The sequence below is a fragment of the Archocentrus centrarchus genome, chromosome 4 (genome assembly GCF_007364275.1).
Source record: "Archocentrus centrarchus isolate MPI-CPG fArcCen1 chromosome 4, fArcCen1, whole genome shotgun sequence".
In the NCBI taxonomy this organism is placed as follows: Eukaryota; Metazoa; Chordata; class Actinopteri; order Cichliformes; family Cichlidae; genus Archocentrus; species Archocentrus centrarchus.
This window is the reverse complement of record NC_044349.1, coordinates 24,155,712-24,183,264: the sequence shown is the minus strand read 5'-3', so window position 1 is coordinate 24,183,264 and position 27,553 is coordinate 24,155,712. Positions and strand designations below refer to the sequence as shown.

At 40.6% G+C, this 27,553-nt stretch overlaps 1 protein-coding gene across 3 annotated transcripts; it reads right to left on the bottom strand.

The window, feature by feature from the left end:
- dot1l (DOT1-like histone H3K79 methyltransferase) lies at positions 1 to 27,553 on the bottom strand. 3 transcript variants are annotated; one of them, XM_030726869.1, is made up of 29 exons: positions 27,170 to 27,553; positions 17,147 to 17,190; positions 16,980 to 17,054; positions 16,645 to 16,708; positions 14,011 to 14,239; positions 13,640 to 13,734; positions 12,680 to 12,742; positions 12,500 to 12,555; positions 12,206 to 12,285; positions 11,645 to 11,713; positions 11,438 to 11,544; positions 10,758 to 10,799; positions 10,568 to 10,663; positions 10,229 to 10,451; positions 10,017 to 10,130; positions 8,789 to 8,880; positions 8,553 to 8,654; positions 7,991 to 8,128; positions 7,655 to 7,780; positions 6,959 to 7,395; positions 6,738 to 6,834; positions 6,481 to 6,630; positions 6,239 to 6,281; positions 5,197 to 5,810; positions 4,502 to 4,707; positions 4,195 to 4,268; positions 3,434 to 4,114; positions 2,007 to 2,784; positions 1 to 1,852 (listed from the first exon to the last, which is right to left on the bottom strand). In XM_030726869.1, exons 1-28 carry the CDS (start codon positions 27,248 to 27,250, stop codon positions 2,165 to 2,167), a joined length of 4,818 nt encoding a protein of 1,605 aa, XP_030582729.1. In that variant the 5' UTR covers positions 27,251 to 27,553; the 3' UTR covers positions 1 to 1,852; positions 2,007 to 2,164. The 3 variants fall into 3 exon arrangements, with proteins under 3 accessions (XP_030582729.1, XP_030582730.1, XP_030582731.1); XM_030726870.1 differs by having other exon boundaries at positions 10,229 to 10,448; XM_030726871.1 differs by lacking the exon at positions 2,007 to 2,784.

Genomic DNA, 27,553 nt, shown 5'->3' with positions numbered 1-27,553 from the left:
TAGTCCAAACTTAGCACCATTGTTTTCAGACTGTGAGTCAAGTACACACACTAATGCATTCTACAATGTCAACACAATTCAGGATTTAAAAAAAAAAAGGGTGAAAAAACAAATACCAAGGCAAATGGAAAGACCAACAGCATAAATATAATAATCTAAATTATCCACAACTATACAGTCAGAGAATGAATCACATTCACAGTACAAACATTGTTTACAAAAACAAATTACACAATTAAAAAAAAAAAAAAATGCAAACAAAGAGGTGTGAAACAAGTCCAGTAGTTTGCTGTGGTTATGGATCATTATGTTTTCCCAGTGTGTGAGGATTTGCATGCATGACTGTGTGTGCATGTGTTTTTGTACTAACTAAAATGCAGTAAAATTTCACATATCGGTCCACATTTATTTAAACCTGCATTTCCCAACAGCAAAAATAAATATGAATAAATTTATGTCTGCTGTTATTCTTAGATTATGAAGAATATTTCTGCTGTGGTTCTATGAGTTCACAAACTGACTGGAAAAGAAACTGTTAATAAATACACAGAAACTCGTTATATTCTGTTGTTCTTTTACACCTGGATTCAGCCATTCACTGAACTTTAACAGTGTAGCCACAATGATGGGTGGCTGGAAAGCACCATCTCAGTTTTTTAAACAAATATAAATGTACTCAGCTCTGCTTAGCATTATTGGCACCCCAGACATGTTATTAATTTACCCCATTCTCAAAATGAGGCCAAAATTAAAAGGCTGTTTTGTGTCAGTGGAAAAGTCACCGACATTATTCCTAATTCTCATCAACCTTTCAGAAATTCATCTGATTATTGCCAAAAAAAAAGAAGAAAAAAAAAATGTCTATTACACTTTTAAATATCTGATATTAGTAGAAAAGCACTGAATCACACAACACAAATTGAGAACTTAATTTTAAGGAAATATAGAAAAGTAACAAAAATATTTACTATTTTTGAGACAAAAGCAGTCAGAGAACACTAAACAGACAAAATCTGATTACCTGCCTTTGAATTAAGCACCAGCAATTCATCATAGTTTGTCTTTCTTTTAAAAATAAAAACATAGTAAATCATGAACATAGCAGGGGTGTCAACTAACACAAGCCAGGACGTGTACATCTTCTGCTACGTGAGCCTTATTATCCAGTGCGAAGTTAGACCAAAGTATTAAGTTCCTCATCTTGTTTCGCAGTCAAATATATTGCAACAAATGTTGAATTTCACTGAGGGAGGAAAACAGAGATAATAAAGCATGCAAGCAGAAGAAAAGGTGCATGCCATCTGAGCAGAATTCATAGAACTAGCTGTGTGTTTGTGTTTGAGTATGACCAAACCACACTCATGAAGTCAAACTTTAGTGGAACCTGATGAGATCCAGCTTAAAAAAATAAGAAAAAAAAATGAGTGCTTCAGTCTGTTGTTTTTTTCTGATTTTGCTGAATCCTAGTTTTTATAATTGGAACTAAAACAAAGACACTACACATTAACATAGTAGATAGCACCTTAAAGTTAAAAGATATTTCAGTTCATTCAGAGCTGGACAGCAGCCAGATTGTAAAATCTTTACACAAACATTTTATTACTCCACACAAACATGACCAGTACTTATGAATTCTGCTCAAGGTGACCATAGTGTGTGTGTGTGTGTGTGTGTGTGTGTGTGTGTGTGTGTGTGTGTGTGTGTGTGTGTGTGTGATCCCAGTACAGAAGCCGGTCTTGGAGGCGGTTGGGTAGTGCAGAGTTTGAAGCACCAGTGAATGAGGAGAGTGCCTTGGTCCACACCTGGACATTTGCATAGTTCATTTAATGTTGAGGTAGTTTTCATCAATTACCTGAAACATTCAAAGACACAAAAAAGACAGCGTAAGCAATTTTAAGGCTTCCAGAATGAACACAGCAAAAACCAAGAAAGACAAATCAGTATTAAACCCTTCAAAATTTCAACATCAAAGCCTTTACTTTAAATCTAAAGCCCAGTTCTCTTACCTTGTTCAACCAGAAAAACAGCTTGTAGAAGCACATGGAAAACAGGTATCCTGTCTCTCTCACTCCCTACAAGCCTTCCTCTCACCCTCTATCCACCCTCAGATTGTTCTCCGCCCTTCCCCACTCCTCTCCTCTCCCCTTCCCCTCACCCCCAAACCCTATCTAGGTCGGGAGCCAGGGAGCTGGGAGGTGGTGTAGGTACCATGCATGCTCTGAGTCCTCCACATGCTCCCCACACCACCGGAACTGCTGGTTGGTGGTGGAGGGGGCAGACGAGGGGAGTAGTGCACTGCAAATGGACGAGACGAGGAGGAGGCTGATAGAGAAGAAGAGGAGAGGGATGCAGACGCAGCGGCAGCAGAAGAGACAGAAGCAGCAGAGGTAGAGGATGAGATGGAGAGGGATGATTGTGCTCTCTGGTGGTGAAGAGAGGAGTGGGACAGACGCGAGGATGCTGAGGTGTCAGAGTGCGTGGATGCCGAGGAGGAGGGGACGCTATGCAGGGGTGGTGGAGGGGGCAGGGAGAGTGTGGGAGGAGAGGGGCTATACAGGACCGACTGCGTGCGGCTATGCTGGGCCTGGGATAAGGAGAGGGGGAGTGGTGAGGACACGGACGTCAGGCGCGTGGAGGCTGGTTGGGGAGTGGTGTGTTGCTGGGTTTGGGAGGAGGTAGAGGAAGAGGAGGAGAGACTGAGCAGAGAGTTGAGGCCTCCTGAGGTTGGGAGCGTTGCCCCAAACTGATGGGAGGACACTGAGGGAACCACGTGGTGAAATATACCTGCAAATCATACAGCAGAAATGGAGGGAGGAGGAGGAGGACGAGAGAGTGGAGACAAGGGAGAGCAGTGGCAAAAAGAGCAGGGTGGGGGGGGACAAAAGAGAAGCAAGGGCTGAGCCAGTTTGTGCAAAGCGCCAAGCAAGTCTGAGACAAGCACACAGAAAGCAAACAGAGTCAGTCCACTATAAATGTAATAAACTGAGCCAAATCAGTGCAGCCAATTTAATGCTGCAGAAAAAAAAATGCTATTTTTTTTCCTCATAACACATTTCTCATTTTTATTTAGAAGAAGTGAAATGACTCTGACTTACTAACACATACACCCAAAGAAAATGACAAAAGCAACAACGTGGCCTGCATGAAATCATATGGTCACTCTATGTTATTCATTATAAATTATTTGACAATGTTGTAGATTTTGTTAAAAATACAACATTTTCCAAGGGTGTCTCCAACTGCATCACTCAAGCAGCCAGTCCATCTCAAAGCAAGGCAGCACAGCAAGTCAGTCAAGAAGACTTACCTGACTCATTCTCTCGTACTCACACTATTTGATATCAAGATGACCCCAAAATAAGACTAAGACCTCCCTATGAGTGTTCACTAATTCCTAGATAAAAAAAATCAGTTCTTAATCAGTGATGCTCACCTCCAGCTGCTCCCCCTGCCAATCCAGCACTGGAGAAGCTTCCTAGGGTAGAGTGTCCGTTGACAAGCCGAGGGGTCCCACTCACAGTTGATCCACCTGTCTGGGCCCCAAACAAAGTCTGCAAGACTGAGGTTCCTCCAAGTGGGAACGGGGGCCCAAGGTACTGCCCCACTGATGACCCAGAGGTTGAGGAAACTGCTACAGGACTGCCTCCCACCTTCCCACTAAGAATGCCCCCTCCACTGCTGGCAGCAGCAGAAATGAAGAGGTTCTGACTGGCCAGATTGCTGTTGTTCTTTATGTCCCAGTCACGGGAAGTCTTCTGCTTCTGCAGGGTCTGGCGCTGGTCTGAACCACTTCCTCCCTGGGCACCACCAGCACTGCTGCTTCCAACCCTGTTACTTCCCTCCTGACTGAGGAAAGGGTTTGGGGCGATGTAGCTGGACTCTCCATCACTCCCTTTCCTCACCTGCTGTTGTTTGTGGTCAGAATCTGAGTCTGTGCCCCGACCTGAACCCCCAATGCCGAACGGAGAGCCCCCCTGTCTCAGGTCAGAGTTGGGTTGTTTGGGGTCAGAAATGGGTGAAAAGGTAGATTTCCATTTGCTGGTAGATGACAAGGATGATGATGAGGAGGCCTCACTGCCTGTACTGTTACCACTACTGCTTCCAGATTTTCTGCCTAAAGGAGGGGAAAGAAACATTATCATTTAGCAGAAAGGCAAGATTTTTATTTTTTAATTTTCATTTATTTATTTTTACCTCGTTCACCGTCTCCGAGTCTACCAGGTCCATCTCTGCTCTCCAAGGATATAGTGGCTATTTTTCTTTCAATTCTGCAGAGAAAGAACAGCAACATAAAAAACAAAATAAACACAGCAACAAGCAAGCAATAAAAATCTACAACAGAACCAACGTTGCATTTATTACATTACAACTTCTGAGTAAACAACAACAAAAGCAACAAAAAATGCTGAATCTGGTCATAGTTATTTAAAAAAAAAAAGAAAGTCCTCAAATGACTTCAAAAAAATGAAAATCGCCTAAAATATCATAAGCTTTATATTACCGAGAACTGGAACTGTCAACTGGATATCCCGAGTCCTCATCATCAGAGCTAGGTGCTGTGGAATATCGACCAGTGCCATTCATCTCCAGGGGGCGCTCTCTCTTTAATATGGGAGGCTGGTCTAGGTCAGGCCCAATGGGGCTGCGGCTTGACTGTTCTGGAGAAGAGATGGCAGAGATCTCCAGAGGTTGGTTGATGTTATTCACCTGTTGGGGGAAAAATAATTACAGTTTACAGCGACACTGGTTGAATTGGTGACACTTGTGAAAAACAAAAGTTGTGGCAGCAGAAGGTTGTTTATATATCATGTTTATATCATGTGTCCTCTGCCTGCTATAATGGCCAAAGAGGATGAAGCACAAACAAAAAAGCAAAGTAATAACAGCCATGCCCTTGACCCAGATTTATTAGCCATTACCATTGTACAATTTATATGCAGTGAATCTGATGTCTTTTCCAAGATTATTAGTTCCATGTCGCAAAGTGTGGCCTATAATGAACATATAAGATTGCTGAACTTGCAGAGTGTAGGAGCCTTTACACCTGCTTATAATATTGACTATAACTGATAACATTACTGCTGATAATAGTACAATATTTTTAATGTAACTTAATAGAATCTCACATATGCGGGGACCTTTAGAATCAATATAATATCAGAACGGCTCTTGCCACCTTTCATCTGCAATGCTCACCATGGAGTTAATGTTGAGTGGCGATCCTGAGGAGTGGTTGCTGGAGCTGAGGCCAGGGAAGGATCTTCTCTTTGGGGATCCACTGGCCATAACAGCAATTGCAGAGCTGCGTTTCCTTCTCCCCCGTTTGCGTCCCTCTTGAGAGCTGTGAGAGGAGTGCGATGATGACGTATGTGTGGGTGTGTGAGTGTGCTGTGTGCTGGGGGATTGGTGGTGGTGGTTTCCATGGTTACTGTGGTAACCCTGTTTGGCTGAGCTGCCGGTGTGATGGTGGAGGCGTGATCCTCCAGCCACGCTGCCTCCGCTGCCTGACGAAGAGGAAGACGAGGAGGAAGAGGAGGACGAGGAGAAAAAGATTCTCCTTCGGAGTTCACTTTCCTGGGGTTCTGTGTCTGATTCACCTCCCTGGCCCTCTGGTCCATCTTCTGGAACAATCCTCGGGGGGCCATCGGCATATTGGAGCACACCTCCAGTGCTGAGAGGAGGGCTCTGGATCGGACCACCTCGCCCCACTGGTCCTGTTAAAGTGTTGTTGTGTGGAGGTGGTGAAGAAGCACCATTGTGGTCCTCAGAGTGGGGACCTCCATTCATCAGCCCTGAGCTGGATGAATACCCTAAACAGAGACCAAATAGTTCGTTTAGGCTTCACAGAAAGATCTGGCCAATATAAAATAGCCTTAATGCACTTAATTATCCTTAAATAAGCAGCAGTAGATTACTATCAGGATTTTTCCTGCCCAGAGGAATTTTTAGCAGCCACCAGATGTCATTTCTAAACCTGTAATAAAATTGGTCATTTAACCAGCTTTTTGTCAGGAAACCTTTTTCTTAGGTAATTATGTTTTGTTTAAGAAATGGTTAGAAATAATTGGAAAATGTATATTCTGTGAAATCAAGTAATACAAAATCACTGCCTTTATTGCATGTGGCGATCATGCTTATGTCATGTGTAGTCACTGCAAAAGGCTGACTCTGAGCCAGGCAAAAAACCCTGATTAAATCACAAGCGAAAAATATGTGTAGATGGTTAGTTAGTCCTTACCATTGGTCTGACCTGTCTGAGACACAGGACTTGGAGTACTTCTCTGAAATTATGAAAGCAGAGTCAGTATAAAATCTAAAAAAATGCATAGATTTACTTTGAAATTGATGATTAAAAATGAAATGATGCATCTTACTCTCTAAATGTAACAAAATGTTCACATATGTTGTGTACAGCAGGGTCTTTACCAAAAGAGAGGTACATCAGTAGTGCACTATAGGAACAGTCATGAGCACACTCACCAGTCTCTCAGCACGACTGGGTAGAACTACACTGGCCAGTGGGATGCTGACGGGTAATTTACTGGGGTGAACAGTGCTCAGTGGGATACTAATAGGAAGGCTTGTAATGCTGTTGTCACCCTGAACAGATGGACTCCTCTCTTTACCACCCTGTATCACAGCACAAATGGGAAAATTACAGCAGTGAAAGAGTGAAACACCCAAGAAGACATGCTTGCAAATAAATGAACATGACACAAAGAAAGATGAAAATTCACCCTCTCAGAGCTTTTAGGATTATTCTGAGCATCAGATCCATTGGGAGAGGGGCAGTTCTGTTTGGCTCCAAGTGGAGAGTTAACACCACCCAGTTCCCTAAACAAAACAAAAAACAGGTAAATCGGGCTTAATCAGCGAAACTGTCTGATGATCTAGGAATCAATTTGAAGACTGAAGAAATAAAAATGTTCATAGCTGCAAGTTTTTAGTAGGAACAAACCTGTGTGTGGTCAGCCCTGGAGCTCTCAAATGAGCAGAGGCAGTGGGATCCTGATTAAGGTGCCTACGCAAGGCAATCTTAGCGGGGGAAAAACGTGTGTAGTCAGGAAGAGCATGAGAGGAGCTTTGCTGCCTCTGTCGGACATCAGGGGTGGCACCCAACTCATGGTCTGGAGAGATGGGCAGGTAACGAGAAAGAAGCTCACCCTTTAAGTTAACCCGGTCAAAACAAGGTGAGCTAGTGCCATTGATAGAAAGCTCTGAGCTAACACCATTGAGAACTGGGGCTGAAGACAGGCCAAGCTTAGAGGTGTCCATGTCTGTGGAAGAGCGTGACTCCAGGTTCTTTCTATATGGGGAACCTTCACCAGGGCTATAGGATTTAAGCTGAAGCAGCTCCTGTTGTCTTTGACTTTTCTCCAGCTCCACAATGCTTATCTACAAACAGACACCAGGGGGAACCATTACACAGGAAAACAGGCTACAACAATGAAAATGTTGGAAAATGTTTGTCACAATAGTTCAACCACTCTTCTTGAAAACTACAGGGAACATATTCTGAAGAGCCAGTGGGGTGGATGAAAAAGAGGGGAAGGATGTAAAAGGAAGCCAGAGAACACAAGGTACAGAAAAGGAAGGTAGCAAGACCGCAGCACCTGGGAATGGACCTAACAATCTGAAGATGTCAACTATGTACCTGCAACTCCAAGCAGTGTCTCTGTTTCTCAGAGATCTGTTTGCGTAGTGCTTGCTTCTCTTTCAACAAACTCTCCAGACACAAAGAGCCCCAGTCTAGCTTCAACTCCTCGCATCGAGACTTCAGCTGGAAAAGAACAAGCATACACACTTGCCGTTACTCACACATTTATTTGGGAAAATAGAGAATGCTCTAATCACATCAATACTACTGCCAGCCTGTTCAATCAGCATTACACAAAAGTCAAACAGCAGATATCTGATAACAGGTATGAACAGGTGTGATGCTGTGACAACAGGCTGAAGGTTGCAACAGCAGCAGGATCTGAAGCCTCACCAGTAGCAGGCTGTGGTCTCTCAGCAAGGCCATGTCTCTCTCAAGCTGCTTGGTTTGCTCCTTCAGCTGACGATTGTGGGCCGATATCTCCTTCTGAGCCTGAAGGAGGTCCTCCACAGTCAGGGCTTTTACTCCCAGCTGTTGAGCACACACAACAAAAATACACTTGGTTTTTATGAGCTACAAAGCTACGATGGCAAAAAGAATTAAGTATAAGTCAATTAAATGCAAGTGAAAACAGTCTTCGCTGGCTCAAGAGCTTGCCCTGCTGAGTAAACTAGAAGTGCATTCTACATTCTAAATGCAGCGCCATCACTGCAACTTGCTCATATACAAACAGCATTGATAAGGAGTCAGTTTTAAGATTGTCTGGTAACCTATCCATCTGCTAATTTACACTATTCGTTAATATAAATGTTGTGCTTTGCAGTTCAAAGCAATCATGATTTCTAATGAACAATGAGAACTGGGACAAGAAAAAAGTTGAATGAAGCATTTTCTGGAAATTTCTAGTAAAGAAAACAGTTGTATCATGTGGGGGCAATAAAGTATTACTTCCTACCTCATCCAGTTTAGTCTGAAAGAGACCTTTGATCTTCTCCTTGTGAGACTGACAAACCAAATGGAGCTGCTCCGCCTGCCCTGAAAGGTCCTTGTGTTTTTGCTAGAGAATGGAGAGCAGATATAATAATATACGTTTATATACAGAGGTGAATATTGTGAAGAAGCGAGGCTGCTGAAACATGCACAATTTTTTCTGTAATTTTTTTCTGTAATGTCTGTGGTGATGATAATTACCTTCTCCTGGTCTAAAAGTTGTTGCATGTTGGAGCGGTACTGAGGAGTCTTCATGTAGGCCATAAACTGGAGGTACTGAATTTTGATATTGTCTGTAAAAGAAGATAAACGTTGGCGACAAAGAGAGAAAAGAGTTTGAGAAACTCACTGCTGTTATTGGATAACTTCCATATTCTACTGCATCCCTAGGATAATGCCAAGAAATTGGACTATAAGTGATGACATCCAGCATGCATTGCTTGTAAATAAGGATCAATATGTTATTTTTTTTTAAAAGCGCCCAATATCTGGTGGGATTCTGGGGTGAGCTGCAAATAAATATCTAGGATAGAAGCACAATAATAGTTTATTCATCCAAATCCTAAAAACTACCTACTCCACAAACAAAGCACACACATATTATAAGCTCTCTATGCACATCTGTACATCCCATTCAATAACCATGACTTCTTTTCTTAGAATCAATTTATGCACATGACGAGAAAATCTATGAAAATATACATGTTTTTAAACATGGGGGAACAAGGGAATTAAATGAAAAGGACAACTGTGCAGAAAAGGAGCTTCTTTTAGAAGCTCTACCTTCACCTTCGGCTGTAACTTTGAAGCTCAGTTAATCTGCTGTGAGCAAAGCTCTTACAAAACTCTTTAGAGGTGGAAGTGCAGTATTGTGAACTATTTTGACAAAATTACCATCTGAGTACAAAATCAAGTTCTCAAAACTGAATATTTTGTACATCCAAAACACCTCTGTATGGAGGTGTGTGTGGAGGCGGAGTCGGAGCTATGAGTGGATGGCTTGTGACGTGAATTGCTGCACTGAAACAGATTTCATCCAAAATTTTAGCACATCAAGGACTATTTTCACCAGCAGCCAAGACACAGTTCAGAAGAGTAGCATTAGAGTCAAATGAATTTCACCCTTATTTAGTCTTTGATTTATGGCCACACATGGAAGTGTTATTAAAAAAGTTTTAGACTTTAGACACCTAGACTGTTACATTAAATTTCCAAATCGATTAAAGCAAATGTGTTTTTTAATCAGTTATTCAGAATCACAACACACATCCCAGACCATCTGTCCATATTGATACCTACATGTTACAAAAACAAAAAACTGTTGCTTAAATCAATAAACTGTATTTTGTATAAACATTTGTACATCTAGTATGATACATGCAACTCAAGTAATTTTTTCAGTATCACAGATAAAACTATATGAGCTTACCTAGCAGTTGTTGCAAACCAGGAGGGGTTGGGCTCAGCAGCAGTTGACTAGAGGCATAGTGCTGGACCTTGGGAGGTAGCTGGTAGAAGGAACTCTGAGGTGGTCGGTATGCATCTATACACAAACGAATATTTTCATTAGTACCGTTTGATTTTAATGGTCCCATTTAGGAAATAATATAGACAGCATAATAAGTGTGTTAGCACTCTGACCCTGAGTGGGTGCTGCAGAAAGGGTCTTGGCATGCAGCAAATCCAACGCGCTCTGATTCTTCTTGTTTTTCTTCTCAGCAGCTGGGGTGGCTTTCTTGGGTCGACCACGTTTCTTATTGTTCAGCTTGCGACCTTTGGCCAGGAGTCGTGTTCTTCTGGGTTTGGCAGAGGGCTTGACCACAGTCACCAAGCTAGGACGCTCCTCCTCACCACACGAGTCCTGCTTTAATACACAAGGACAAACACAAGGTGAAAATAATCATACAAAGAACACGGAGACCTGTCTCACAATACTGAAAAGTTCATGCTGGTTACAGGAAATGATTCTTATTCTTGTACCTTGTTTGGTTCTTTAGGTTTTGTGGGCGTGGTACTATTGCTTTTACTGTCCTTCATATCCTTCTGCTGACGTCTTCTAGCTGCCTCTTGCTCCTCCTAACAGAAGATGAATCAATGTATTAGTCTGATGAAAAAAAAAAAAGGTAGTAAATTTAGGAACATTGTGAATACAATGAAGAACATGACTCACCCTGAGTTTAGGATTTTTGAGACTAGCAAAGTAGTTTTCAAGCTGAAAGATGAGAAAAGGAAAATTTGGATATTAGATTAAGAGTACTTATGTCCAAGTTTCTAACAACAATCACAGTGTATGTTTGTCCTACAGTTCTGACTGCAGCCAGATTTGAAAAAGTAACTGATCAAATAAAGTACAATCTGCACTCTGTTCAAAAATGTGTCATCACCTAATAAAGCATCATAAAGAGTGAGAAACCCAAACAGCATCAGCTGGTGACAAGAAACACATCTGCATAATGAGACTGTCACTGGCATTTTACAGGCAGCCTGCCAGTTCTCTTATTGGGATTTGAACAGGTAACCAGGGATTACTTTAACCAATTACTGGAATGACACATATGTCACGGTTTTCTAATAAGCATGTGTTAGCCTGCGAGACCTTAGACTGCTTATTCTCGAGATAGACTGCTCATTAAGATGATACCAGCTGTTATTATGGCAGCTTATCTCTTGAGTTTAGGTTGCAATTTGTCTCTAACGGATAATTTATTTGTGTTGCTTCAGTAGTCAATTAGTTTTTTTTATTGGGCTGTCAAGATCTTCTCTGTTAGGATTTCATGTGTTGGCACTTGGGATCTCTTCTACTCATTAAGTGTTAGAGCAAAAAAGACAAAGAAAAGTGTAAGTGCTTACTATGGTGCGGTCTATGGTATGCAGGTAGTAGGAAACCGGCTTTCCAGTCCAGGACACAGAGCCCCTGAGTGGAGAAAGCTCCACCACACGCATAATTGTGCCAATATCTGCAGGACAGAGAGGATAAATGAGATGTAAGCCAAATTAACTCATGTATATATACATGTGTGTGTGAGTATGTGTGTTCCCAATAAACTTGTTGCTTACCACTCAAGTTTCGACTGTTGATTCTGAAGTTTAAAGGTGCAAAGGGTTTGGAGGATACAATTTTCCCTCCTGGGAAAAGACAAAAAAAAAATGTATTCTGATTTTATTTTGATGAATTATTGAGGTTATACAGTTGGTACACACACTATAGCCTTTTCAGCTCATTACATGAAGGAAGCATGGTATTGTACACAATCACTCCAACTGTCTATATCCATACCCACATTAAACATATTTTAATATTTAGAATTTAAAACCTAAAGCCAAGTGGTTTAGCAAGGTTAACAGTGTTTATCCTAGCACCAGTTTAGCTCTCTGGGTGAGCAAGTGCCCATACGCCCTATGGCTAATGCAGCGGCTCGGGGTCGAGTCTGATCTGCAGTCCTTTGCATTAAACCATATTTTTTGTATTTCTGTAATTGTGACCCCCCCCCCCCCCCCCCCTCCCCCCATGTAAGAGCCTTGCATATGCGTGTGTGTTAAAGGCACAGATGTTTTTAATTACAAATGAGGAACCCATGACCCAGGTACTGGTTGAGTGGTTAGCTAAAAAATACTAACCTTCCTTCATGTTAGCAAAGCGCTCCTTCAGCTGGTGATCTACCTCTGGACCAAAGGCAAAGTTATTCACAAAAATAATACTGGAAAACAGACAAAAGGAAATACTTCACAGTTCAATTCACATTAAACATGATTTACCAAGGATGTATTGAATTTTTAAAAAGCAACAGTTATGGAGGCGATTTTCTGCTTCCACACTGTAGAGATTCGGATTATAATTGGCCTCATTTTCAAAATATATAAATGGAAATTTCGTCTTTCGGGCTGTCACTGTGACTGGGTTTCGTACACCACCTTGTGTTGGCGATTCTTTCTTTCCACTCTTCAGACAGAAAATCACCTCTTTCCAGCTGAAACAAATAGTACGGTTATGGCAAAAATCCTGAATACCTATGGAGCTACAGAGCACCTAAAATTATTCCTTTTAATTATTCCTTTGCGTGCATGACTCATGTCACTCAAGAGTCAACTTACTGTGTACTCCCCATGTTTCTTCCCATACCATTTCATCCATTTTTTAAACTCTTTATCCATGGTCTGAAAGAAAGAACATGAATCTTAATATCAAAACACTTGATACGAAGAGTAAACCTTTAAAAAAAAAATCAAAACAACACATTCTACACAGGAAATGTGTATTGCAGAGGTGTTTCCAAAAAGAAAGTAAAAAAAAAAAGTCTATTTTATACATGGCTAAAACAGAGCCTTTAGAAATTTCTTGAGTTTAGAAATTCAACTGTGAACTGCAGCAGCATGCTTTCTGCGTAGATGAGGTATTAATATGAATATAGCTATTTTCCAGCATGAACTCTGGAATACATTGGGAGAAATGGGTGGGATATTGTCCAAAGTTGTCTTTTCTTGCATGCAGCATGGAGCAGAGTTCTCATTATTCTACTAATGGAATTACTCCATTTGGTTAAGGTGAAGGAGCTGACCAAAGCATGCAGAAGTCAGGACACTGGACAACTACTCACTAGCTGTCAATCCACCAGGCTGTTACCTGCTCTATTCTCATATTGCCACAAATCAATTGAGTCAGACATACACTGACTTTATAATAGGGTTGCTGGAAGTTTAAAGACTGTTTAAGGTCCCATGTGTCAGATGTCTGCAATCTCAAATGTACCACTTAGTTTAGTGCAGTAATGCATGTGTGAAATAGGTTTATGTAACATGTTTGGTGTAGTGCTACAGGGAAATGAAAGACTAACAAAGAAAACCAGTTTGAAGGCTGCTCAAAAGAGGCAATACACAGCAGACTACTGTAGACTACCATGTACTATAGAGCTGTCTATAGTTATCTGTGGAATTTCATTAAAATGACTCAGGAAGCAGTGATTTTCAACATGGTGCTGGTGGGTCTGAATACAGCTTTTCTTTTCTTTTTACTTTTGGGAACAGCCCTCTGCTTATGTGAGATAATGCAGTTACCTCTGCATAGGTAGCTGGAATGTCTGCTTTCTCTACACCGTAGTAGTGTTTACAGTTGGTTGCTGCTGCAACCTGCAGCACCACTTGCCCCACTCCTGCAAATTGGAAACAATTTTTTCATGTGTTAAAATGCATTCACTCCAAAGTTCCCAAACTTGCCATTTATGCCGTAGTTCTGAATACTACAACTTGAGACATGTTTCAATTTGCATTTTTATATGACTAACCCCAGACAGACTACTGGTATACTATTAAGCAATGGAGATGAACTTTAGATGCCTTACCATTTTTCACTGTTCAAAGCAGATGTGATTTGTGTAACAGAAATTGCTGTTATTTTCAGATGTTAAAGTTTCAAACAATAAACTAACCACTGCCAAGGTCAACAAAGGTGTCATCTTCCATCATTTCCATTTCATCAATAATCTGGGCCACCAGGTCGAAAGAGGTCTCTCCATACACCTCAGGGGAGAAGGGCTCATAATTGTTCAGCTTCTCTGGGTCGGTCACTGAGTGGTTATACACCTGCTGTAATATGTGTCTCAGCAGCCCGTTGGAGGGACGCTTGTTTAGCTTCATGGGCTGGGTGGTCCCCTTCCACTGTAAAATAGGATTTGCATCAATTATTCTACAGTGTGTTCAGAGAGATTTCAATCCTCTTTTCTAAATTTTGTGAGTTTTCAGACTCTTCTTAAAATGGATTCATCTTTACGTATTTGATTCATTTTTCACAATAAACCTACATACATGATAATGATGATAATGAAAAATGCAGCCTTTTTTGAGTGGTCTGTACAATTGTTAAAAATAAACTAAAATATCCCATTATATTAGTTTCTCCCATTTTTATGGCAGAATTATTCAGGACTCAGCAAAAAATTCTTTTTACACGTCTTAACCCTCTGGGTTCGACGGACGAGCTGGCGCATCCAAATGATGTCATCAGTTTAAGATGACATAGCAGCAGGACGCTAATTTGCTGATTCTCTATTTCAACATGAGTTCAAAGTGCAGACTTCAAACTACATACCAGTTTTTAAATCGTGTTGATAGGCCAAGTAAGACCAGAGTTACAATCAATCATTATCAAAAAAAAAACACCTGTGGGATTTCCTGCATTTTAATGTAACTTGTTGTATATAACTTTGTTGTTTTCTAAATTTGTGCATACATTTTTTTTTGAGGATTACAACTTTGGTTTGTTAAACATATTTGTGATGTTTACAGTAAAAAATAAATAAATCAAACTTTCACAAACAGTCACACATGCTGGGTTGTACTGAAAAGAATGATACCAGACAAGACAAGATAAACAGTAAACAAGGTGAACTAGAAAGGTAAAATCAAAAGTAGTCAAAAACGGCCAATTACACCCCAGAGGATTAATTGTTCTATGGAATTCAGGTCCATGATTTCTGGAAGGCACTCGGATTTCTTGGTGGTATGCTTTAGGTGTGTGCACACCTGTGTGCACAGCAAAGGAGACACACCCACATTTTCTCAAATTATTTATTAAATAATAGATTTCACAATGTGCTTCTCTATAGTTTGTCTCCGAAAAATAAAAATAAATCATTGAAAAACATGTTTAGCCTCTAAGGGGTTTCTAGTCCCACGGACAGAATCCTGCTTCAACCACAGGTGCTGACAGTGTTCTTCTCAGCAGCCTCAGTGAGCAGCTCTTCACCTTGCAGGTGGTTTCAAGAGCAGCAATAAGGCTACCATATCCAACTATGAAACTGAAGTGCATCTGGGACAAGAGAGACAGTGCCTATGGCACAAAGTGATTCAAGGGCTGCCACAAAGGCACCTCGGTCTGCATGTTGATAGGCAAAAATAAGACAGGAAGAGTCAGAGTTAGTTAATTAGCAGAGACTAAACTCTGAAAAGACGAGCAAAGGGACTGCCTACCAGTAAAGGTATCTTGATAATAAATAAATAAAAATGCTAAATGCTAAAATTAGTTGCCAAATGTACTTGGGTGGTCCATCCAAATTATGTGTGAGAAACACTGCAGTCTGACCAAGGTCTTTTGTTCCAAAAAATTTACTGTGGCTGGGTGGCCAGATCACCCAGATCAATGCTGCAGAAATGCTTGTGTTCTTCCACAGATCTGTGCCTTGAAATAATCCTGATTCAGAGATCTGTAGTTAATTTCCTCAACCTCATGGCTTGGTTTTTTTACTCTGACATCACCAACTGTAAGACCTTACATAGACATGTTTCATATTCATGTATAGTTGATTTAATTGTCCCTGAGTTAGCCTTATGATGGGCTTGAAAAGGTATACTCTGACTTCTGCCTTTTGACAGCTAGAATAGGCTCCAGCGCTCTCTCGAGACCCTATGTGGGATAACTGGTTAAGGAAATGGATTTTTGGATGGACTAATCATTTAATTAATCCCAGGTGGACTCCAGTCAAGCTTTAGAAGTATCTCAATAATCTGATAGAAGTAGCATCCATCAGAAATCAATGGCAAGTTTCATAGCAAAAGCTCTGAATACTTACGTCGGTGGAATATTTCAATCTTTTCAATTTCATAAACTTACAAAACACCCCAAGAACACTTCATCTTTGAGGAGTACTGTGTGTATTTTGAGTATGTATGGGTCTGAAATGTAAACTGGAAAAATTAAAAGGTTTAGAAAACTTTCAAATTCACTATGTCTGCATTTATTCATACATAAAATACAAACATAAAATTAACAACTGGCACTAGCCAACTGAATTATCTGTATTTCACGACATTAATGTGGAATGCAAATAAGCCAGCACACTAAAGAGTTCTTACCGAAATCCAATAACCGAAGGACACAAAAATAGAATACTCTAGAGAACACTGGCTTTGAAATCCTTATAAAAGAAACCTCAAAACCAGAATAAACAGTTACAGCAATACAGTGAAAATGATTCATAAAGGGCACAGATTCAAAGGAACCAGGTTTGTGACTAATGTGTTGACTACCTACAAAACAGTGAAGAACTTTTCACATATGGACTCACCAGCTGGTGAATGCTGTCAATGGCCCTGTTGTACTTGTCGCAAAGTCTCTGCATACTCTCAAAGCTAGTAGAGAGAGAGGACACAAAATAAATATGTTCTTTTTAACAAAAATAAGTTTAACTTACAACAGCACATTTTTGAGTGAAATAATATAGCTCCTGTGGGTTAACTGTACCTACTGCTACCTAACTGGTTATCATGGCTGGGTGAAATTAATCAAACCTTTTTGTCTGACTCAAACTGTGATTTGTTATCATGGCTGGATTAAATCTATTTAACCTTTTTGTCTGACTCATAAACTTTGATTCCACAGATAATGATGACATGATTTTACCTCTTGGTGTCATAGTCAATGAGTACATAATTTTCCATTGCCAGTTTGAGGTCTGGGATTTCCTCACACACCCACCTATAAAATACACAAGCACAAGATCACTACTAAACCAAACATTTGACAGTCATGTGCGTGCGGGAGTATAACAGAGCGGAAACATCACTTACCGAATGGTTTCGATGATTTCATGAGCAGCGTCATGGTGTTTATCCTTTGAAGGGAGGAAGGGAGAAATTATTATAAAAACCACACAGCATCACAAATTAATCCTTAATCTTCAAACAAGACCACTCAAAATCAGTCTAAACAAGAACTGAACACTGCTGATATGATTATTTTGGTGGGCAGTTTTAGAAGATCGATGTTAAAGCAGAGTGTACCTAATAAACTGGCAGCTAAATATAAAATGCCCTAACCTGTCTTTACATTTTACCTAAAATACCTTAACTTAATAAATCATAGATCAAAACACTTTAATGGCTACATCCTGACTTACATTTATTGCCATCAAGTAATTACATACTGAAGAAGGTTGAAAATTTTAATTTGAAAAAATGTACACACTGAGTTAGTTACACCTTTGTGCTAATATATATAGACAATGAACTAACAAACAATGAACACAACAATCATCCAGTCATTACGGTGACATCCAAGTCATAAGAGCCACCACAGACAACTGAATGACAGTTTTTATATATTTGTCTCACAGAATGTGAACATGTAGGCTTCAGTTCTGATTGAGCACGTGAGTCACTGAGTCAGTGAGTGTGAAGAGTGAGAAATTGAATCAGAATGGGTGTTTGCTGATTTCAGAGATTTTTGTGAAATATTCAAATCTTGTAGCTAGCCAGGCCCCTGTAGTTGGTGCAGTCTGAAGGAAGCTTAGCCACTGTTAGCTCTCCCCCAATTGTCCTGAGTATCTAGGCTGGCTGGGTAGCGGTGAGGAGGAAGCAAAGCCATAAACAGAAAACCCCGGTACACCACTGATCCATTCACGTCTCAAATCGCTTTTCCCCACTCGGCGACACACCCTCCGAGGAACAAACTCTGGTATTTGTCGACTCTGTTTTGAAGAATGTGAAGCTAGAGACACCAGCCACCACTGTTGATTGTCTTCCAGGGACCAGAGCAGGCAACACAGAAGGAAATCTGAAACTGCTGGCTAAGGATAAATGTAGATTTTGTACAACAATTCACGTCGGCAGTAACAACATCCGGTTATGTCAATCAGAGGTCACTACAGTTAATACTGAATCAGTGTATAAATTTGTCAAATCAATGTCTGTCATTTTCTCTGAGCACCTCCCCAATAGGGCCAGGAGTGACATGCTTAGCTGCATGTCACTCACAGACATGATGTCTGCCCCAAGACTACCAAAAACAAACTCAAAATCTGCCAGAAAAGTAAAATAAAAAAAAATTTAAACATAAAAATCGTAACTGAGAAGTCCCTATACAGCATACATAAACAAGGCCAGATATGCATTTAACACCTTGCGCCCCATTTGGCACTCCAGAGCACTATCCCTCCACTATAAGATCCGCATCTTTAACACCAATGTGAAGACAGTTCTCCTGTACGGCTCAGAGATCTGGAGAGTGACGAACACCAACACAAACAAACTCCAGACCTTCACCAACAGATGCCTGCGGCACATCTTAAACATCAGGTGGCCCGATAAAATCTCCAATTCCAACCTCTGGGGAAAAAACCAAGCAAGCTCCTGTCAGCCAAGACATCAGTAAGCCAAAGTGGGGCTGGATAGGACCCACCCTGAGCAGACCAATGGATACTATTGCCAGACAGGCACTTGAATGGAACCCGCAAGGGAAGAGGAAAGTTGGGAGGCCAAAGCAAACCTGGAGAAGATCAGTTGAGAGCGAAGCAAAGGCTGCCGGAATGACAAGGGCTCAGCTGAAGGGAACTGCCCAAAATTGAGTCCGCTGGAAGAGTGCTGTTGCGGCCCTTTGCTCCCTGAGGAGTTAACAGGAATAATATATATACAACGTACTGTTACTGGTCTTAGAAACATTGTCTTTGCGGGGCCTACGACATAACGTACGTTAGTGGCCAGTGACGTTGCCGGCGCTTAGGCTTGTGCAGGTGCATTATGTGTTAATTACCGTGAATTATTGAGCATTACATTATCTGAGAAATGTAACTACCTGTCGGGGTTACGCAACCTGCAACAATCGTGATTAGCCTGTTCAGCACCTTGGTAGTTACAGGAACAAGCACTGCTGCTTTGGATGAAAAAACATTTCCTTTTGCTCCCCCTGAGCTCACCGTCTCTGTACCGTCTCCACCTCTTTGCGAATCCCACGTGTGTGCAGACACACTGCATGTAAAACAGCTGCTGCTGTTGTGTTATTAGTGTTGGTGCATGTGCGTAATGTTGTAATGCTTTTGATTCACAAGTGTCCTTCTAAATGTGTTTTTATTGTAGGTCTATTTTTAGTGGCTAATCAGGGATTAAAGCATAAAAAATATTTTAACAGAGCACCGATCATAGCGCTAATGGTGGCACCCACTAGTAAACTGTGGTGATAACGATCAGTTCTGGTAGCCAACAGCTGAAATTCTCAGCCCAGCAAGCACAAGACACACACACACACACACACACACACACACACACACACACACACACACACACACACACACACACACAGCAGTGGAGGCGTGAAAAAAAACGTATCAGCGATGACCCACTCAGGGTTAAAGGGTTGTTTTTCCAAACGATGGAGATCTGTTATAGCGACAGAGAATTTTAATACTGTTAAGGAGGGTGAAACACTCCGCTTACCTGGTAACACCTGAGTGCTGCAGAGTTTAAACAAAGCATCAAAGCAACAAATTTGTGTCGAGGATTTTTTATAATCGAATTATTAGAGTTCCTCGAGAAATCGATGCAGCCCTAGAGATGTTCCTACCAATATTTGGTCCACAGGTGTAATTAGCATCACACCGAACCCCGATTCATCACTGAAACCCCTGGAAACCGATTTGACTCACGTCCCTACCAATGTGAATACATGAACAGGATCTGTCAGCATTTTGTGGCAGTGCATTAAAATGTGAGCGAATTTATTTGGTCTAAATAACTTGATCCTATTTCTTCCTAGTATTATTAGTCGTGATATCTGGCATTACCCTTCTATTTATACATCTATTTATTTATTATTTTTGTTTAATTTATAATGTATTTATTTATATTCATTTTATATTTTTTTTATATTTTATTTATATATTCTGTGTTTTATTTTCAATTTAGTGGACTAGATTTCAAGGTATTCACTATGCTTTAAGTGAAATAAATGCAGTGTGTTTACAAAGTCAATGAGTAATTGTCTTAAGTAATGGTGATTTCAATATTGACCAAAATAATCAGGATTATGATCTTTTCCATAATCACGCAGCCCTAAGCTTTGCATAAGATAAAAATAAGCTTCAACAATGTTAACATAACCAAGAAAAAAAGGGTCCTTCCAGATTTGCAGTCCCTTATTACATGAGTAAAGACCTTCTCTTTAAATCTCTCTCCTAACACAACTTTAACACCACTCAAATCATTGGTTATGATTTATAACAGATGAATAAAACAGTATGCAAGAAAAAAAAAGTGTCCTGATCATCAAGTACATGGCATGCCTATATTTGATTTTAGTTTAAATAAATAAAACATTATTTTTTCTTAATTGTTTTGGAGATTTTGAATGTGCATTAGGAGGATTATGTGACAGTCACAATAGAGAAACAGAGATTCTTCAACACAGTAGGTAACCACAGGGAAACTCTTCTGGTATGTTTATGGGAAAATACACAGTTTAACTGAGTGTCTGTTGAGCCAGTATTGTACTAAGAGCACATATTTTGTCCTAGTATAAACAACATATGTGTAAATATAGGTTGAGAACTGACAATGTGTCTCACAATGTGTGTATGTAATGAAATGCTGATTAGCCATGTGCTCATGCTGCTTATGTTAATTAGCCATGAGGAGCTGTGCTGGTTATTAATGCATGAGTTAAAGCATGTTAGTCTGGTGAATGCTGTAATGTTTTAAGATTGTTCAGTTTTCTTTAACCTAATCCTGATCCAGTGTGAAACCCTGCAGTAAACTCAGTAACACTTCCAAAACATATTTTTGTGCCTCCTGTTTTTTTCTGCATTTTGCTGCGTGAGCTTTCCAACAGATTGTGTAATGAACCTTTACAAAGGTCAGATTACCTACTGGGTGACAGTGCCTGTGAAAACAATATTTCCAAAACCAGCAAGAATTGTAATTAAACTGTTTTGTATAGCAAAAACATGTAGTGGGGGTAAAGTATAAAAATGCTGGATTGGAGTTCTGATAATTGTAAATATAATTAAATGGAAATGATATAGAAGGAAAAAAAGGTATTTTTGGCTGCTCCCTTATTCCACTAAGGTGCCGTTTACACGAAGCCGTTTTCACTGGAAACGGTGTCGTTTTGATGCGTTTCAGCCTTTCGTTTACACGATGGCGTTTCAGAAACGATCCGCGTTTACACGAGGACATGTGAAACGATGAAAACGATGTAGTTCCCATGCCAGGCCACAAGTTGGCGTTGGTTTTCTCTTTGCAGTTTGTTTACGCAAGACGCGCATGCGTGGAGTGACACAGTAGGTAGTGCGGCAAATTGTTCATTACTTACAAAACGGCCAATGTGAGAGGTTTTGTGTGGACCGATGATGAGGTTGGATCGCTGCTGCACACAACGCTGAATTACAAAACGGTAAAAACACAGGAAAAGCATAAGAAGCACTCGTGAATCCGCGAGTACTGTTTATCAGTTTGCGCGTGCGCGAAAAACTGGCCGTCGCAACCATAGTGCGCATGTGCGAGTCGAGCGTTTTCAAATCACCCCGGTTTCAAGTGTTTACACGAAAACGCAAGCCAGTGCGTTTCTGAAACGCTCCACTCTGGACCCCGTTTCTGAAACACATCGTTTTCACTCTGTTGTCGTGTAAACAGAAGGGCGAAACGCATCAAAACGACACCGTTGTCGTGTAAACGCAAGGCCGAAACGCATCAAAACGACACCGTTTCAAAATGAAAACGGTCTCGTGTAAACGGCACCTAAAGCGAACTGGATTTGCATGTTTGATCTGACACAGATTTTATGCCAGATGCCCTTCCTGATGTAACCCTTGGGTTTGGGATCATCACTAGGAGCACAACAGCTTGTGACCCCCTGAGGCTGGCTTTGTATCTCCTTCCAGAGCTGAAACAGGGATCTTTCGCATGTAAGGTGAATGTCTTAACCACTACACCATGGAGCTGATGAATTACATTATAGAAGTAATAATTTTCATCTTTATAATCAGTTAATATTTGGAAGCTTATGGGTTTAAAATGAATTAAAGTATGTATCTGTTTTAATGTACTGTCTAAGGTGAGTCTTTATGTTCTCATCTTTGAATTTCAGCAATATCTGTATGAAAAGAGCTTGCTTGTATATGTCAAGGTGTATTGTATGTGTATATATCAATGTATAAAGGAACTCCAGGAAGAATAGCTGATGCTAATGGGAATCTAATGAAACAAAGGAGAACCAGAGAAGCTGTTTTGGTAAGGTGACGCTCACACTACATCTCATGTCTCTGAAAGTCACTGTAAATTAGTCCATAACATAAGATAAATTATATTGTATTTCTCCTGCGCAGAGAAATTATAATCAGTAATTTTAGCATGACTGCGCTGAGCAGCTTTCTGCAAGTAAAGGGACTCAAGTTTCATCCAGCACACAGCCTGCCTAAGCCCGTTGACTGAGCTGACCCACTGACCCACTTTCCGTCTCCTGTTTTGCCAAAGAGAGCCTCTGCTGGAAAGAAAGACAAGAGAGAAAGTAAAAAGAAAAAAAGAAAGCTGAAGGTAAAAGGGGACAAAGGCAGGGAAAGTGAAAGCGAAAAAAAAAAAAAACTGTTAGAGCAAGGGGGGCCAGAGAGAGGAGGAGAGTCTGCTATTCATCAGCTGTTTGAGGCCTGGCACAGCAGCCACAGCTAACGGCTCACAGCGCACAGCCTGGAGCTTCCAGCTTCCCGCTCAATACTGCCCGCCACTACTACTCAAACTTCCGCCAAAACTAAAACATGCATGCGTGCGCACACACTGAAATAAGCATGGTTACACAGGAAATCTTCAACTGCTGTCAGCACATTATTAAACTAACGGTTAATGCTAATGACCTACAAATTTTCTTGAACATACATGAGCACAGCGCTGTGGCACTCTTTATATGGAAGCTATATAGGGTACGCGAGTGAGCGAATCAGATGCAGCGGGGGGAGGTCACCTGCTCACACAAAGACAGCACACAGCAACACCAGCACGGTGCTGCTGCTAAAAATAAACGCTGTCTGAAAGCGAGAGTCAGACAAAAAGAACAGAAGACCCTCCTCTCCTCCCCACTGTGGGTTTAACTGACGCACGTGCAACTCCTCCTCCCCATGCCACCTTTTCAGTCAGCCTGTCCTCACATCAGACACACCGTGGATATAGGGGTTTTACACCAAACACTGCTCAACTATGTATACCTCAGCACCCCATGAGAACAAATGACCCAAGGCAGGCTTTGCACCAAGTATGACCAACAAACATGGCATATCAAATATTCTGAGCTTTTTTCTGTATCTAAAAACTGTTGGAGCCCATCAAATAAATTTTACCTTCCACCAAAGGAAAAAATCCCCAGGACAGTGATATATATATATATATATATATATATATATATATATAGGAGATATAGATAGATAATATATAGATATAGAGAGAGAGAGAGAGAGAGAGAGAGAGAGAGAGAGAGAGAGATAGATATATAGATATAGAGATATATAGAGATATATATAGAGATAGATATATAGATATAGATAGAGATAAATAGATATAATATATAATATAGATATATATATTTATATATATATTTATATATATATATATATATATATATAGATATATATATATATATATATATATATATATATATATATATATATATATATATACACACATACACATACACACACACACATTTTTAGGTGTTTAACTTACTTAAACCTAAATACATAAATAACAAGAAAATATACAGAGATGACAGAGACTCTTTGTTTTGGCTATATCCTCATTAATCATGCTTACTTGCTCCCTTACCTCCCACAGCTTATTTTGAGGCAGGTAAAATCCTGACATCTAAAACTGGGCATGGTATTTAATGATTACAAACAATCCTGTTCTATATGTCTTGACCACTAAGCATATCAGCTCTCACACTGACTTGACTTTAACATTGAAATCATTTACATATCCGCAATGGCTCATCTGTAAATATAACAGTCACCTTTGGTTTGGGTGATTAATCCTAAGAATTATGCTCACCACTGATTTTATAACAAAGGAACCAACATATCAGTCAAATGTCAGTATCAGCCTATTTTGGCCTTGCTGAATGCAATCTGCTGAAGGGCAAAAGAGATTACAGCTACAAATTACTATGACAGACCATTATTTGTTGTGTCATAACAATTTAATGCTGGCTAAATACTCAAAGATGGTGTGACAAAAAACTGAAATGCTTCTAAAACAGTTTGCTCATTTTTAATTGTCATTTGTTTTGTTTTCCCGGGACAAAAGTGTCAATGAATAAAAGCTACTTTAGGCTGCTCCCTTATTCACAAGGGGTTGCCACAGCAGGTAGCTCCGCATGTGCAATTTAGCAGATTTTCACGCCGGACACCCTTCCTGACACAGCCCTGAAAGGATCCGTGTCTCTTCCGATAATCGAACTGGGGATCTTTTGCTTATTAGGCGAATATGTAAACTACTACACTACAAAACAGGCAATGGATAAAAAATAAAAATAACACTGGTACTGGCTTTGCCTATGAGTATGGACAGTATAAAAGTTGGATGTGGCCACTTCGATGTCACCCGCTGGTTTGTGAAGTTCTCTTGCAAAGCCTAAAGCTGAGCTTTTTCACCATCACCATCTTGGTGTTTTGAAGCTAAATGTGATGAGCATGGGGTGGATGTGACTGAGAAAGACCCTGGATAATTCTGCCAATTTTGACCATAATTTATAAAATGGCTATAATGCTATACTCAGTAGAACCTAAGATAAGAGACTGAGGCCATAAATTCATGAGGACAGTGTTTACTGAGCAAGGGAGCACGAGAACATTTTTTTCCAATCTTTTCTGGTCTTTTTGCAACCAGAGGAGGTACCCCCTGATGTTACAAAGATCACAGGTTTAAGGCACATTTGCATGACGTTTTAGAAGCCATGTTCACCTTTGACTGTCTATGGAGATCAGCAAAAATGGTTAACATCAGTATCAGTGCTGGTACAGAATTAATCAAGGCATCCCTACTGATCATAAATCAAAAGTGCTTAAAAAAACAGCATGTCTCTGAAAGTGTTGTGTGGAGCTGTTAGTACCCATAGTCAGAACCAGATGGACAAATAGCTGCATGACACCAAAGGTGCTCTTCATATGGAAGCATTTACAGATGCACAGATGTGTGGATTTAGTGAGCAAATAGCAGATGAAACACTGAACGAAAGCGATCAGAGAATACCTTCTTTGCTTTTTATGGTCCACTGAAAGCACATCTTATACAGCAAAAGCCTGTAACAACAGCTATGTTGTGTCTGTCATACACAGATAGCAATGTGCTCCTGCTCTGTGGGTGTGATAAGCAATCCTAATGTGGTGCAGCGTAGGAGCGAAGAACGACTGGAGTGGGATCTGTTGTTACCACCAAGATGTTCAACAAAGGGAAAACATAATGATTATTAAACATGACTGGAAAAAACAGTGGTATTTAAATTCAAATAATGCAGCATTGCTGAACAGGGGCAATCTCATATCTTTTTCCCTGCAGAGTTAACCATATGGACAAGAGCAGAGGGGAGAAGAGAGGGGAAGTGTTTCCCCTTTGAAAACAGGAGGAGTGCACCACATGAATGGGCTCCATATCTCAGAACTCCACATGCATCAGCTGTTTCTAATTCAACACATGACAGTATAAATAGATATCAGGCAGGCCAATGACATATTAAATTCCTGACATACTTGTCCTCTTGTTTATCTTTACAGACCATAACATAAGAAATGGGAGGAAGGGAGGGAGGATTTGTGAGTGTTATCAGAGTCTTGCAATGGTGTAAAAAGGGAGGGTCAAAGCAGAGAGGAGTGGCTGATTGCATCAACGACCAACTCTGACTCAACAGTGACTTGAAACCATTGATGGGACAGACAGACAGACAAGATGATGGAAGTGAAAGAACCAGACTGACAGATAGGGTGCAGTGTGGGGGTGGGGAAAAGCACTACAAAGAGACCCCACACACGCATTCTGAGAAATTCAGCTCTTTTCTCACCACAATTACTATAAATGAGAAAGATAGTTCAAACTAACTACACACCACTGACAAGGACCACAGAACTTACAACCGCTTCCCCTTCCGTTTCTATTGAATGAGTGAATTGCAGTCAGGCACTGACGTGCTGAAAGCGACATGGAAATAAAATTAAGAGAAGAGAGTGGTGTTTCTAGGCAAGCATGATTACTATCACTACACAGAATAGACTCACTGGGGGATCAGCTCTGTGTATAGCGTTAGCCCCAGCAAACACAAGTCAGCTGCTCTTGCTCATAAAACCATGACGAGATAACAGCACACACAGAAGGCACTCGAAGAATGCCAACACTGCTATTCAGACATGTACCGACACTGATCATACACCCACTGTTTAACTATGAAACGATATCGCGTGGTCTATGAGCAGCGACAAAAATGTTTGGGCATAAAAATAAATAAGTTGGGGAAAGACAAACAAAAGGGTGGTCCAATTTCAAAACATCCTCCGGTTAGTGGCTGCCAGTTTTATTAGCTATGACCAATGTCCCGTAAAGTCTAAACGCCCATTGTATGACAAGTAAAGAATGGATGGAAATAATCCAGGTGTGCGATCAGCCATCGTAGAAGGCTGATACAGCACGTCTGTCACCATCCCAACCAGTATGACCCGATTCTCCGGACGAGCGTGCCATAGCTCCTTCTGCTAGCCAGTGTTAGCGCAGAGCTAACGCAGCTAACAAAGACTAAAACAAGAGACAAAGCCTAAAATCACTACGAATTCAGTTTTAAAGTTTAACACTTACGTATACTGGTAACGGCCACGGATAGCCAGCAGGTTCTGCTCCAACCGGCGATTTGAGCTTGAGCTCCAGCTTTTCTCCCATCCTACACTTCACGGCGGCTTGGCTGTGGTAGATAGCTAGCTAGTAACTGCTCTCTGTTAGCCAGCTGGTCGGTTAGCGAGCGACTTACAACGAAAACATTTTATAAGAAAAAACGTTCAAACGCGTAAAATTAAAAAAGACGACGACGCTCGTTACGTGGCACATACACTCACAATGCGCTCAAGTGTATAAGTGGATATGACTCGCTGTTATATTTTAAATAAAATGCCTTTTTTATGTCCACTGGCAATAACACCAATTCCGTATCGCCGCCATCTTGCCCGGCATGAATAAATATGGCAG